The 15,393-nt window shown below is 52.5% G+C and overlaps 1 protein-coding gene across 4 annotated transcripts in view; it reads right to left on the bottom strand.

Moving 5' to 3' along the window:
• The window catches only part of STARD3 (StAR related lipid transfer domain containing 3), a 30,811-nt gene that overhangs the window by 8,017 nt on the left and 7,401 nt on the right, over positions 1 to 15,393 (bottom strand). Inside the window, exons 2-4 of one of the 4 annotated variants that reach the window (XM_066263740.1) lie at positions 4,818 to 4,954; positions 1,884 to 1,976; positions 703 to 975 (exon numbers count right to left, since the gene is read on the bottom strand). In XM_066263740.1, coding sequence (XP_066119837.1) covers positions 703 to 924 — 222 coding nt within the window. In that variant the 5' untranslated portion in view covers positions 925 to 975; positions 1,884 to 1,976; positions 4,818 to 4,954. Of the gene's footprint in view, positions 1 to 702; positions 976 to 1,883; positions 2,048 to 4,817; positions 4,955 to 15,393 lie in introns of all 4 variants that reach the window. The other 3 variants (XM_066263739.1, XM_066263738.1, XM_066263741.1) reach the window with 3 other exon arrangements.

Raw genomic sequence — 15,393 nt, forward strand, 5'->3', positions numbered from 1 at the left:
CTCAGAGAGGCTGAGTCCCACGCTGAGGTCACAGTTCATCCAGAGGGGCTGGGGCAGGACCAAGTCGGGGGCTCTCTGCTCCCGCCTGTGGGCAGGTCCTGCTCCGCCCTGCCCGTGCCCGAGTCCACCGCTGGCTGGCCCCGCACTGGCCGGGGGCAGGCGCAGCTTCATCTCCAGCCTGCGAGGTGGCATCTCACCAAACCTGAAGAGGCCGAACTGGGGGTACTGAAGAGTGTCCAAAATGGGGATGGAGAGATAGCAGCCACTAAGCACAAGTGTTTACTGGTTTTCTCCCGCTGTACTCTCTGCTTTTAGCACAGTGCTGGAGACACAGCAGTGGCTCAAAACATGTTTGCTGAATGAATAAATGAGTAAGTAAATGAAGGCGGAGGGCAATGTAGGGCAGAAAGGCTCCCATCACTCCAGCTGAGCTGGCTGGGGTCTCGCCTCCTTTTGCAGGGAGCAAAAGTGTGAACTCTGGGGCAAGAGGCAGGTTCAAGCCCTGCCTCCATGCTTGCTGAGAGGCCCAAGACCAATGACGCAACCGCCCTGAGCTCCCCACGCTTCCTCCGGCAGGTGAGAACAGCTGTTCTTCCCATTCCTCATTTGTCCTAGAAATCAACCCTCCCATTTGGCAGATGGACTAACTGAGGCCCAGGTGTCCCCAACACAGCTTGTGCCCTGAGCCTCCAGTCCACTCACGTTCAGCTCAATGATCCAGAGCAGGGAGATGAAGAGCAGGTCGAAGGTGACAAAGAGACAGAAGGTGCGGCGGACATCAGAGATGGTCTGGCGCTTCTCAAGAGGTGGCAGGAGGAAGTGTGACGAGAGGCTCTGGTTGTGGGACAATGAGGAGCTGAGGGAGGCCACGGCTGGCAGGCTGCGCTCCAAGTCACAGGCCAAATCCCTGGACAGTTTGCTCATCCTGGTGGGCCCCCACCTCGAGGCAGGGAGGGCGGGGCCTCAGCGGCACAGCTGGGGAAGGAGGCATGGTGGCGGGGTCAAGTCAAGTATGTTAGGGTCCTGGGGGTCTGGTCAACCTCCTCCATCCCTTCACACACAGCTCCCAGGGACCTCATTCACTCCCGAACACATCTGCCCCGCACATCCCTTCCCAACTCCACTGCTCAGGGCCCTCTCTGCCCAAATTCCTCCCCATGGCCCGATTTCCAGTCTGTAGGGGTTTGAGCATCCCTCTCACTCTGTCTTCCTTCCTCACCACCCTCTGCAAAGCCCAGCGGCCCTACAGTTCACCCTTGGAGGGCTCTGGGGCCCCTCCCAAGTGCCTGGGGACACAGCCTGCTCTGACCAAGCCCAGCCCAGTGGTTCAGCCTCTGGTCCCTTCAACAGCCTCTCCCAGGCCCCCCACCCCCAGGAGAAAAGGGCCCCAAGCTCTGTTCTTTGTTTTCCAAGCACAAAGCCACATTCCCTCCCAGTAGCCAGCCCTACCCTCCCACCCCCTGATCCATGGCAACTGGGCGGGACTTCCTAGAGCAGTGTCTCTCAGAACTAGTGCTGGGGCGGTGGGTGTGGAGAGGACATCTCGGTCCCTCCTCTCTAGCTCCGTCCTGTCCACCCCCACCTGAGGCCCAACACCTCGTCCCTCAACTGGACACAGTCTTACAGGCCTCTCCCGGCTGCCCCTCTCACCCCACAACAAACACTTCTCCACACAACAGCCAGAGAAAGCGCTTCAAAACATCAGCCAGACCTTGCCAGTTCCCACTCCAAAGGCTCCCACCAGTCCTAGGAAAACAGTGCCCTCCCCAGTGCCCGGCCCTGTGGGGTGAAGCTCTGCCATGCTCCTCCCAGGAGGCCTCCCCCATCTCACCACTGTCACCCTGGCCTTATTTCAGGTCCCCAAATGTGCAGCTGGGTCCTACCTTGGGGCTTTGGCCCCAGCTCTTTCCCGCCGCTGCCTGGAATGTTCTTCCTAGCCCTCTCCAAGGGCAATTCAAAAGCCCAGTCCTCCTGACCTGTGGTGGCGCAGTGGATAAAGCGTCGACCTGGAAATGCTGAGGTCGCCGGTTCGAAACCCTGGGCTTACCTGGTCAAGGCACATATGGGAGTTGATGCTTCCAGCTCCTCCCCCCTGTCTCTCTCTCCTCTCTCTCTCTCTGACTCTCTCTCTCATCTCTAAAATGAATAAATAATAAAAAAAAGCCCAGTCCTTGCAGCCTCCTGCCCTCCTGTCCCCAGTCGGTGTCATGTATGTACTGATAGATACATGAATTCATCAGAACTTTCAGCTGCCCTTTTGCTGTGCTTGTCTACCTGACCCCACCCTTGCTTACTATCACCCCACTGCTTCCCAGAAGCAGAACAGTTCTGGGAAGCTGGTCAACTGCCCCAAGGAGAAGCATTTCAGGAAGCTGAAATCGTAAAACTGCAGAAGGGAGCATACCAGAACCGCTGACTCAATGCACACTTGCTCAAAGCTCTCCCCTACCCTAATAAATTTTGCCTCAAAGTCTGTTTTGGTGCCCTTCTCCCCGGAGAAGTGCCCGGCAGGGTTCCTTTCTTCCTTTCAACAAAGCCAGTTACTCTGGTCTTTTCGGATTCCCACGGATTCCAACATATACATTCTTCAGTGGACTCATCCCGATCTGAAATGATTCTATTTATTGTTCTGCAAACTCCGTGGGTGCAAGGCCTTTACCTGACTTGGTCACGGCTGTCTCCTAGTGCCTAGCACAATGCTTGGCACCTAATATGTGCTTAATAATTGATTGTTAATAAAGATGATCCACAGGGTTACCTTGTTACTGAAGACAGTCAGGGAGCAGTGGGGAGTCTCCCCCATTGGCAAAGACAGTACAGGGGGAGGTTCTTACACTGGGCCCACCCAAAGCTAGAGAGATGAATAGAGAAGGCCTGAGCATGCCAAACCTAGCAAGATAATTGAATAGCAAAAAGCCCTCCCTTCCCTATCCCAGAAGAACCCAGGGCTTGAGCAGGGAGATGAGATGGTCTTTGAGACAGGGGTCCACCATCCTCCCAGGTTGCAGCACCTGAATAAACCTATTTCCTTTTGCACCAGCACCTGTTCCACGAGTTTGTTTTTTGATGCAGCAGGTAGCTGAGCCTACTTGTTCGGTTACATCCTAGCCCTCAGCAACATGCTACCCAGCAGAGAGGACCAGGGCAAACACTAAAGAGAATAAGAACCAGCCACTACTCAAGGCTGGCCCAGGGCCCCCCGCCCATACAACACTGGCCATGGCCGTGTTTCCTGCCCACACAGGGCAGGACGGTTCTTCCTGTTCTAGAGAAGAGAGTCTATGCTCAGACAGGTGAATGGACTTGTCCATCCCTTAACTGCCTGTGCAACTATGAGACTGAAACTCTCATGAACCCCAGAGACAAAGGGGGCCCTCCCTTCTAGCACCCAGGCCTAAGATCTCTGCACCGCCAATTTGCTGCAAGGAGCCCTAAGAGGCCCTGTCTCCTGGGTGAGGGAAGGAAAGGTTCAGTCTATGGCCAGAGAGGTTCTGACTCTGGTGGGGCCTGAGCTTCTAGAACTCGATCGCGAGTCTCCCTGAGTTTCCTCAGCAGCCAGCACCAGGGGACAGATTTGGGAGCCAGTGGAATGGGAGACCTAGATGTCTGTCCCTGACCCTGGGAAGGCAAGATCTAACTAGTTTCCCTCCTGATTCGCTGTTTCCTCTAAGCCTTTGCTGTATCTACCACCTGCCACAGTCCCCGCAGTCTACTAGGTCCAAAGCAAGCCCCCAGTTTGTGGCTGCAGGGGGTTCCGAGCAAGTCAGCTCACCCACCCTCTGCCTCTGCGCAAGTGCCAGTGACAGCTCTCTGCAGAGGCGCCGGCCCAAGGCCACCCCCCAACACCACACTCCTGGGGCTCCCATAACAAGCTCATCTGGAGGGTACTGTGGGAGGAGACAGTCAGAGGAGGGACGTGACAGGCTGCGGGCAATGGGACCCCCCCAACATCTATCAGCCGGACCTGGTGCCAGACCGCACGCTCAGCATATCCCTCACTGTGTCAGGGCAGCAGCTCTAGGGCAGGTGACATTTCCTAGTCTCTAATAGCCCTCTTATCTCCTGCCAGACCTGTCTACACCTCTCCTCCATCCCGTCTGTCTCCTAAACCACCTTTCTGTCTTTTCTTTCTAAGTGTCTCTGTGCACCCTCTCCTTGACCGTATGTTGTCACCCGTTCTCTGGGTCTTCCTCCCCATCTCTCTCCTATCTCTGAATCTTTCTCTCCATCCCCATCAGACCAGTCTTTCTCTCCCTTGCTCTGGTTTTCTCCTGTGTCTCTCTCTCCTTGTCTCTCCTATCTGCCTTCACCGTCTCTCTACCTCTCCCTTATGTCACTGCAGGGCACTATGGCTTCCCTCCTCCCAGCCTGCTCCCGTGTCTGTCTTTCCCCGTGGCTTTCTCCCTCCCTCCCTGGGGACAGGACTTGGATGACAGCAGCTTGGGTGACAGACACACTCAGAGTGGCAATAGCACTGACACCCACCCAGATGTCCCCAATGAAGACAGACACGACACAGATGATCGTGCCAAGGTGCGGGGAGCCCAGGAGCCGCAGACATGGGGCATGCAGGAGCCAAGCCCGGGGCTCTGACGCGGGGGTGGGGGTGGCTGGCCACGGTTGCAGGGGGGTTTCTACATCTCCCTCCCCATGAAAGCAGCTCAGAGTCCAAGTAAGCAAGAGCTTGCAGCAGAATGAGCCATCTTGGGGCAGCCACTAGTCCTGAGTAACTCTGGGCAAGTCCTTCTCACCAAGGAAAAAGGTAAGTAGTTTAAAAAAACAAAAACAAAAAAAGAACAACCCTATTGTTGCCTGACCTGTGGTGGCACAGTGGATCAAGTGTCGACCTGGAACGCAGAGGTCGCCGGTTCAAAACCCTGGGCTTGCCCGGTCAAGGCACATATGGGAGTTGATGCTTTCCGCTCCTCCCCCCTTCTCTCTCTCTCTCTTCTCTCTAAAATGAATAAATAACATCTTTTAAAAAAACAATATTTAAAAAACCCTATTTTTAAGCAAGAGAAACAGGTAAAATGAAATAAAATAAAACCTTACTTGGAATCTCAATATAATGAAACAGATAAAAACAGGACTGTTATGGGTCCTGCCCAAGAAGGTGGCTACAGAGAGCCCCACTAGACTTTCTACAAACTCTGGGGTCACCCCTAAGTCACCTCCTTGGCACACTCACTCCAATGACTTTAAAAGGCCTCTAGAGCTCCCTCAAACCACCTGTGAGTCTAAGAGGTGAAAACCATCTTGGTTTGGCACAGCCCTCAGCAGTCCCCAAGCACTTGTCCTCTGGTCCCTGGCCCTTGATGGCAGAAGGGGGCAGCGCCAGCAGAACGGCTGGCCTAGCCTTCACGCCACCTTGCCCACCTCCCCAGGAGGGGGAGGCAGGCAGGAAGGCTGCGAGGTTGGTGACAGCAGGGCTTCCACCGCCTCCCTCCCGAGCCCGCTGCCTGCTGTCACCAGCCCCCCAAGCACCCTCAGAGGTGTCAGGAGTGGCACAGCACGTGTGGTGGGAAGGAGTCCGCCCGGGTTGGCTGCAGACTTGACATTCAATGTGTTTGCAAAAGCTAAACCGCTAAGGCTCCAGGAGAGGAGAAAGGGAGGGAGGGAGGAAATCGGAGGTTTTATAATCTTAGGATGGAAGGGAAGGAGGGGTGGGAAGGGAGAGCAAGTCAGGTCTCTGAGCACGGTGGACAGCTCAGCAAAGGGCCCTGCCCCTGCTCCCAGGCTCCCAGGCAATGCCAGTACCGCCAGCTGCAGCAGGAACTTCGGGTGGGGTTCGGGGCTCTGCTGATATCCTGGACAGAGAACTGGACTCTGAAATCAGGGTTCAAACCTCAGCCCGCCCTTAACTGGTTGTGTGATCTGGGGCACTTATCACCACTCTGAGCTTTGGTTTCTTCAGTTGCATTAATTAAAGGCAACAATAAAATATATTTAAGTCCTCACTTAACATCCTTAAAAGGTCCTGTGACTTTAAACGAAACTACCATAATGAAACTAATTTTACCGCCTGGCAGGCAGTGGCACAGTGGAGAGAGTGTCAGCCTGGGACAGTGAGGACCCAGGTTCGAAACCCTGAGGTAACTGGCTTGAGCTTGGGATCACAGACATGACCCCATGGTTGCTGGCTTGAGGAAGGGGTCACTGGCTCAGCTGGAGCCACCCGGTCAAGGCACATATGAGAAGCAATCAATTGTAAACAACTAAAGTGATGCAACTATGAGTTCATGCTTCTCATCTCTTTCCCTTCCTATCCGTCTGTCCCTCTCTCTCATTCTCTCTCTCTTATAAAAAAAAAAAACAAAACTGAGATGAATCCATACATAGAAGGGACATAAAAATGAGACTCAGAGACATGAACAAGAATGTGATGGCAACAGGGGCGGGAGGGTTGGGGGAGGGGGGAGGGGGTGAAGAAGGAGAGAGGGGTTAGGGGAGGGGAGGGGCACAAAGAAAACCAGATAGAAGGTGACAGAAGACAATTTGACTTTGCGGGAGGGGTATACAGCACAATCAAATGTCAAAATAATCTAGAGATATTTTCTCTCAACATATGTACCCTGATTTATCAATGTCACTGCATTAAATTTAATAAAAAAATATTAATATTAAAAAAAAAAAAAAGCCTGGCCTGTGGTGGCGCAGTGGATAAACCTTCGCCTGGAATGCCAAGGTTGCCGGTTCGAAGCCCTGGGCTTCCCTGGTCAAGGCACATACAGCAAGCAAGCAACGAACAACTAACATGAAGTAACTATGAGTTGTCACTTCCCATTCCATGATCCCCTTTCTCTCCTGTCTCTGTAAAATCAATAAATAAAGTATTAAAAATAATAAGAAGAAACTAACTTTACTACAAACTAATTGGTATAAACAAGAGTGATAATGAAAAAATGTTGAACCAAACAAGGTTACTGGAGGACCTGCTGTACTTAATGCCACAGAATTGTACACTTAAAAATGGTTAAAGTGCGCCTGACCAGGTGGTGGCACAGTGGATAGAGTCAACCTGGGATACTGAGGACCCAGCTTCAAAACCCTGAGGTCACTGGCTTGAGCATGTGATCATAGACATGACCTAATGGTCGCTGGCTTCAGCAAGGGGTCTCTGGCTCAGCTGGAGCCCCTGGTCAAGGCATTTATGAGAAGCAATCAATGAACAACTAAGGAGCTGCAACAACAAGGTGGTGTTTCTCATCTCTCTCTTTTCCTGTATATCCCTGCCTGTTCCTCTCTCTCTTTCCCTCTCTCTCTCTCAAAAAAAAAAAAGAGGCCCTGGCTGGTTGGCTCAGCGGTAGAGCATCGGCCTGGCGTGTGGGGGACCCGGGTTCGATTCCCGGCCAGGGCACATAGGAGAAGCACCCATTTGCTTCTCCACCCCCCCTCCTTCCTCTCTGTCTCTCTCTTCCCCTCCCGCAGGCAAGGCTCCATTGGAGCAAAGATGGCCCGGGCACTGGGGATGGCTCCTTGGCCTCTGCCCCAGGCGCTAGAGTGGCTCTGGTCGCGGCAGAGCGACGCCTCCTGGTGGGCAGAGCATCGGCTCCTGGTGGGCGTGCCAGGTGGATCCCGGTCGGGCGCATGTGGGAGTCTGTCTGACTGTCTCTCCCCGTTTCCAGCTTCAGAAAAATACAAAAAAAAAAAAAGAAAGAAAGAAAGAGGCCCTGGCCGGTTTGCTCAGTGGTAGAGCGTCGGCCTGGCATGCAGAAGTCCTGGGTTTGATTCCCGGCCAGAGCACACAGGGGAGGCACCCGTCTGCTTCTCCACCCCTCCCCCTCTCCTTCCTCTCTGTCTCTCTCTTCCCCTCCCGAAGCCAAGGCTCCATTGGAGCAGAGATGGCCCGGGTGCGGGGGATGGCTCCTTGGCCTCTGCCCCGGGAGCTGGAGTGGCTCTGGTCACAAGAGGGCGACGCCCCCTGGTGGGCAGAGCGTCGCCTCCTGGTGGGCGTGCCGGGTGGATCTCGGTCAGGCACATGCGGGAGTCTGACTGTCTCTCCCTGTTTCCAGCTTCAGAAAAAATACAAAAAAAGAAAAAGAAAAAAAGGTTAAAATGGTAAGTGTATATTTTATTTTACCACGGTAAAAAAGGCAACAGTAATTGCTGCCTCCTAGGACTGACATTTGTATATGACATCTATATATATATATGGCAGGTGCTTTGAGAGAACAAGCAGCTGGCAAGGCTGTTCAGGTGATTGGGAAATTAAGTGTGTGTGGGGAAGAGGGGCTTATTACACTATAGTGACGTGTAACAGAATTTGTGCAAAATGCCTTCGTTAAAATCAGAGCTCTGTAAGCCACGGCTGGGTGACCCAGGCGAGCTCTCCGAGCCTCCAGTCCAGGTTCCCCTATCTATTATATACATAAAAAGGGCCAAGATATCGCAGCTCCAAGTGAATGCCCATGTGGGGTGGGGGCAGAAAGTGGGGCGCCCCGCACAGGCTCCCGGGGAGAGTGCCAGGACTGGCCTCTGAGAACACCCCTTCCCACTGGTGCCTGCCCCCCTACAGCTCCAAGCTCCTGTCCCCCTCCTGGCCACCCCAGGTCCCAATTTCCACAGTTTTTAGGTGGCAGGGGTACAGAAGGGGTCCTTGCTAGGCTTCAGTCACACCCAGAAGCTCCAACCATCTCTCTGCAGCTCGACACCCCAGTTGCCTGCAACTCCCGGAAGGCGTTTCCTGGCCACGGGAAGTCTCTAATCTGAACAATGCTCCTTCCTCAGTGTGCAAGTCTCAAAGGCCACATCTGGAAATTGGGATTGTCTGTCTTGATCCTGGGCTGTCTGGGGCATCAGAGATACCACTGCATGGGAAGGGCAGAGAATAGTGCCTGGCACTACAGTAAGCACTTAGCCATTCAGCACTGCCACCTCTGAGTCTCACCTTCCCCCCCCCCCCCTCCAACCTCCTCCGAAGTGCTGGACCAAACTGGGCAAGTTCTGGCTTCCTTGTTCCACACAGCTGAGCTCTGTAACCCTGGGCTAGGGGAACAAGTCTCATCTATATCCAACAAGAACCCACATGTGTGGCTTCTTCAAACCCTCTTCCAGAGCCAAGGGGACAGTTGACACAGGCTCTCAACATGTCTCCTGCTCTACATCCTTAGGAAACGCTAGCATTATCCCCAACTGCCACAGGGGCTTCTCAGCAGGGTCTCTAACTCAGCACAAATCAGGAGGAATCAATGAAGCCGAGAAAGAACTAGACTCCTAGCCAGGAGAAGGTTCAAGCCCAGAATTTCCACCTTACTACTGAACCTCTCAGTGCCTCAGTTGGGGATGACAACAGCACTTACTTCTTACAGGTATTCTAATTGATGACTTTTTGTATTTTATGTTAATTATGTATTGATTGGAGAGAGAGAGAGAGAGAGAAACATCGATTTGTTGTTCCACTTATTTATGCATTCATTGATTGATTCATGTATGTGCCCTGACCAGGGATTGAATCTGAAACCTTGGGGTATTGGGACAATGCTCTAACCAACTGAGCCACCAGAGCAGGGCAGGGCAGGATTGATGACTTTTATTTATTTATTTATTTATTTATTTACTAGATTTTATTTATTTGTTTCAGAGAGAGGAGAGAAAGAGAGAGAGAGAGAGAGAAACAGTGAGAGAGAGAGAGAGAGAGAGAGAGGAGGTGGAGGAGCAGGAAGCATCAACTCCCCTATGTGCCCTGACCAGGGATTGAATCTGAAACCTTGGGGTATTGGGACAATGCTCTAACCAACTGAGCCACCAGGGCAGGGCAGGGCAGGATTGATAACTTTTATTTATTTATTTATTTACTAGATTTTATTTATTTGTTTCAGAGAGAGGAGAGAAAGAGAGAGAGAGAGAGAGAGACAGTGAGAGAGAGAGAGAGAGGAGGTGGAGGAGCAGGAAGCATTAACTCCCCATATGTGCCTTGACCAGGCAAGGCCAGGGTTTTGAACTGGCGACCTCAGCATTCCAGGTTGAAGCTTTTTTTTTTTTTTTTTTTTTTTTTTTTTTTTTTACAGGGACAGAGAGAGAGTCAGAGAGAGGGATAGACAGGGACGGACAGACAGGAACGGAGAGAGATGAGAAGCATCAATCATCAGTTTTTATTTTTTATTTTTTTTTAATTTTTTTATTTATTCATTTCTAGAGAGGAGAGAGAGGATAGAGAGGCAGAGAGAGAAGGGGGGAGGAGCTGGAAGCATCAACTCCCATATGTGCCTTGACCAGGCAAGCCCAGGGTTTCGAACCGGCGACCTCAGCATTTCCAGGTCGACGCTTTATCCACTGCGCCACCACAGGTCAGGCTCCAGGTTGAAGCTTTTATCCACTGCGCCACCACAGGTCAGGCAGGACTGCTGACTTTAAAACATAATTGCTTAGCCTGGCTTGTGGTGGTGCAGTGGATAAAGCATCGGCCTGGAATGCTGAGGTTGCTTGCCGGTTCGAAACCCTGGGCTCGCCTGGTTAAGGCACGTATGACAAGCAATGAGCAACTAAAGTGAAGCAACTATGAGTTGATACTTCTCTCTCCCCATCCCTCCCTCTTTTTTTTCTCCCAGTAAAAAACAAAAACCAAAAACAAAACCACAATTGCCTAGAACAGTCCCTGACACAGAACGATCTCTAAGGAAGGGTTAGCTAGCACAAGATCCCTGCCTCTTCTCCAGAGAAAGGTACGGTCTGGAGCTGACCGTCTCTGTGAGATGACTCCAGGCCAGGGCTGAACTTGTGGGTCAAGCTGACCCTGTAAATGCCCAGGTTAATGATGAATCCACAGATGGGTGGAGGAAGAGGCTCTGGGTGTGGAAGCGGCTGGCCAGCCTGGGAGGGAGCTGGTTCAGGGAAGGAGGAAAGCGGACCGAACAGGCCAACAGACCGTTCAGACAGGTCAGCGCCGAAGAAACACATCCAGCGGGCAGTGGCCTGTGTGGCCCCCTGCAGACACCTTCTCCTTGACTCATCAGGCCTCCGCCCTGTCGGGAGCTGTGGAAGTGAGGAGGGGACAGAGGGGACGAGCTTGGAGAGGCCTGCCCACTCTCCTAGTCGGGATGGGGCAGAGCTCACCTCAGCAGCACACAGGCCGCCCTCCACGCTGGACGGAGACCCGCTAAGCCCAAATGTAGCTGCTGACCCCAGAGCCTCTGCTGGCCAGGGAGCAGATGTTAAAAACTCCAAAGAGATTAACAGCCACCCCAACAGGGCCTGTGAAGAGCCTAGGGCCCTGGTCGGCAAACAGCAGCTCACGAGCCACATGCGGCTCTTTGGCCCCTTGAAGAGTGTGGCTCTTCCACAAAATACCACGTGCAGGTGCTACCTCGATAAGGAATGTACCTACCTATATAGTTTAAGTTTAAAAAATTTGGCTCTCCAAAAAAATTTCAATCGTTGTACTGTTTATATTTGGCTCTGTTGACTGATGAGTTTGCCGACCACTGGACTAGGGTCCTACCTTCTACATCCAAACCATGAGCAAATGCTGTCGGCTCTTCCTTCAAAATCCAGCCATCATCTCTTATCACTACCACCACCATCACCCTGCCCAAGGTCTCATTTCTCACCTGCTACTGCTTCCTATCTCCTGTCCTAGTCCCAAGTCCATCCTCAACACAGCAGCCAGAGCAAACAGGGAAAAGTCAGACCACGCCTCCCCAATGCCTCAAACCTCCAATGGCTTCCAGCTCACCCAGAGTAAAGGCCGAAGCACCCACCCTGACCTCTTCCCCTTGAACCTTCTGCTGTAGCCACATGAGTTCCTCTTTGTTCCCTGGACATATAAAGCGTGCTCCCACTCCAAGGACCTTGTACTACTGTCCTCTGCTCAGAGCTTCTCCCCAGGAAGTCAGCAGTGTTTCCTTCCTCCCATTTAGGGAGCAAAACCCCAGCGCTCCTCTCTTGCTCTGGGGGGTTAACACCCCTCCCCCAGTACTGTCCTGGCCACTAACCGTCTCCAGGGCGGCGCGTGGCACAGCTGGCTGGCCTTCCTGGGAATGCCTCCAATCCCGCTGCTCCCTCATTCTGGACCGACCTCCGACCTCCCCTTGGGGGAAAATTCTGACTGAAGGGAACAGCTCAAATGTCACCATCTGAGCAAAGCTTCCCCTCGCCCTGCAGGCTTCCCCAACCCCAGATCCGAGGACTCTGGCTCAGTGTTTCCCTTACACGGCCTCAGTTATCTTTCCTCAGGTCACACTGCCTGGCCGTGGTACAGGTCCAGTGAGTTTACTGGTCTGTGCATCCATAACGCCCATCCTGGAACAGGGGAAAAGCATGAGTCAAAAACCCAAGACCATTCTTTTTTTGTGTGTGTGGCAGACACAGAGAGAGACAGAAGAGGAACAGACAGGGACACAGGGACGGACAGACAGACAGGAAGGGAGAGCGATGAGAACATCAACTTTTTTTTTTTTTTTTTACAGAGACAGAGACAGAGTCAGAGAGAGGGATAGATAGGGACAGACAGACAGGAGCGCAGAGAGATGAGAAGTATCAATCATCAGTTTTTTGTTGCGACACCTTAGTTGTTCATTGATTGCTTTCTCATATGTGCCTTGACCATGGGCCTTCAGCTGACCAAGTAACCCCTTGCTCAAGCCAGCAACCTTGGGCTCAAGCTGGTGAGCTTTTGCTCAAACCAGATGAGCCTGCGCTCAAGCTGGCAACCTCGGGGTCTTGAACCTGGGGTCCTCCACATCCCAGTCCGACACTCCATCCACTGCGCCACAGCCTGGTCAGGCAGCATCAACTCTTTATTGCAGCACCCAAGTTGTTCATGATTGCTCTCCCATATGTGCCCTGACTGGGAGGGGGAGCACAGAAAACTGAGTGACCCCTTGCTCAAGCCAACGGCCTTGGGCTTAAGCTGGTGAGCCTTGCCCAAACCAGATGAGCCCGTGCTCAAGTTGGCGACCTTGGGGTTTCGAACCTGGGTCCTTGGCATCCCAGTCCTACGCTCTATCCCAGGGGTCAGGAACCTATAGCTTGAGAGCCAGATGTGGCTCTTTTGATGGCTGCATCTAGCTCGCAGACAAATCTTTAATAAAAAAAAAAAATAACGTTAAAAATATAAAACATTCTCATGTATTACAATCCATTCATTTCCTACCGCTCATGTTCATGGTTGCAGATGGCTGGAGCCAATCATAGCTGTCCTCTGGGACAACACTACATTTCTATTGGATAATGCATAACGTACACAGGTCATTGTATGGCTCTCATGGAATTACATTTTAAAATATGTGGCGTTCATGGCTCTCTCAGCCAAAAAGGTTCCCGACCCCTGCTCTATCCACTATGCCACCGCCTAGTCAGGCCCAAGACCATTCTTTATTAGGTGGTGTGTCCTTGACCAAATCATTCTCTGAGCCTCCATCTCCTCATCTATAAGTGCCCACGTCACAGAGCTATTAAAAGGATTAGAAATAACACGTGCAAAGTGCCTATGCCTAATTAACAGTAGCTACTACTCCTATTAGGGGCCATGGGTGCAGTGTTAGAGTTAGGGCCCTGGGCCAGGCATGCCCAAACTGAGTCCCATCAGTATTGGTGGATGGAGGATGGGCTCTCCGGGCTCAGGGAGCTGACCTAGGAAGGCACATACTAGACTCCCCTGTAATCCAAGGATCAGTGACCCATGCCATCAGCCTCAGAACAGTTGGCTGACTGGTCCCTACTCCGCCCCCACACAGGAGGTTTGGGTAGTTTCCTGGATAAGGAGGAGTTCAAAGAGAAGATACGTCAGCAGTGACAAATGAGACTGCAAAGTCGAAGCCAGACTCCATTTCTCCCTTCCTTCTGGGGAACTGGAAAGGGAAGAGTCAAACCAAAACAGAAACTATATTCATCACTGTACACTCCCCTCCCCAGCCGGGAGTTCTGACAGTACAGTTTACTGGAAAACCCTAACAAACTGAGATCTCTTAGCCCTCCTGCCCCCTCCGTATGGCAGGCCCTGTTAAGTGTCAGGATGCCCCAGCTCTGTGAGTCTATGACCCTGGCCTACTCAGGAGCTGGTGAATCAGGCCTCACCCCACCCCTTAGTGCTGTTGGGTAAACCTGGGGCTAATGAGATCAGTTCTCAAGGTCAGTCCGGAAAGGGCCAGTCATCTTCCGGGACAGATCCCAGTCCTATCAGCCCACTCCAGGAGGGTCCCCTGCAGGGGTAGAAGTGGGTCAGCTTAGACCCCTCCCTCATAGGCTAAAACCCAGGATCAGCCACTTCTGAGACAGAAAAAGTTCACAACTGGGATACATAATTAGTCAGATGGAATGGCCTCCTTTTCCCTTATCCCACTGATGTGACAGCTGCCCCTTTGGGGGCTACGACTCTGAGGCAGTTCAGGACACAGCTATGGACCTGGAGTCAGGAGACAGTTCTTAAGTCCCTGCTGAGCGACCTTGACCTAACTGGCCATGTCAGCTTCCTCATCTATAAAACAGAGCCAACAATTTCTGCCACTCAATGGAACAAGTATGAGCTGTCAAATGTTCAGGATTTTTGGTCTCACCTGTACAAGTCTAGGTGTGCAAGAGCCCAATTTAATGCAGCACACATAAGCTAGAGCCTACAATGTGCCAGACACGGTGCTAGTAGTCCCTGAGGACACGCAGCAGCTCCTGGTCTGGTGAGGGAAGCTGACATAAATAACTGGTGCTACGCTATGATCAGCGCTTTCAGGGAGGAATGCACAAAGAGGACCCTGGGATTCCAGCGAAAGAAGCATCTGACCCAGGCTGGAGTGTGTGAGGTTGGGAAAGCCACAGGGAGGAGGTGCCATCTGACCTAGGCCTTGAAGAATCTATACATCTATCCCCGGAGGCAAGAAGGGTGAAGCATTCCAGGAAGGCAAAACAGCCCAGCTTCTGGTCTAAAGCACAGACCCAGCCCACTGGCTGACCCTACCCCAGGGCGCTTGTCCCCAGACATTTGGTACCCCCTCAGGGCGCAGTCCCTGCAGGCTAACCCAAGGGGCACTTCCTCGAGGCTAAGGAAGGAAAGGAACCCGCAATCTCAGCATAGGGGCTGCTGCTTCGCTCCTCTCCACCTCAGCGCCTCCCCCAACAGGAGCTCCGTTCTCAGGACCCAGCTCTCCATTCTCTGAGCTCCCCCGCGTTTCCACCTCCCTCTGGTAAACTCATCCTCTCGCATCAGACCTTCTCATTAACTGTCAACAATTCTGGGAAACCATCCTTGGCCTTTCTCTGCCTTGGGTTCCCCGAGCTCTCTGCACATTTCTCTAGAATTAATACTTGCCATGTAACATTTATCCGTTTCCAAATTCATTTACCGAGCAGACAACACACCAGGTCTGGGTCTTAAATCCCCACTCGATAAATCCAAATCTTGCCTCCAGTGCCGTCCACCACAGCATCTTACTCACTGACAGACAGCCAGGCTTTCAGGCTCTG

The sequence above is a fragment of the Saccopteryx bilineata genome, chromosome 2 (genome assembly GCF_036850765.1).
Source record: "Saccopteryx bilineata isolate mSacBil1 chromosome 2, mSacBil1_pri_phased_curated, whole genome shotgun sequence".
NCBI classification, from domain to species: Eukaryota; Metazoa; Chordata; class Mammalia; order Chiroptera; family Emballonuridae; genus Saccopteryx; species Saccopteryx bilineata.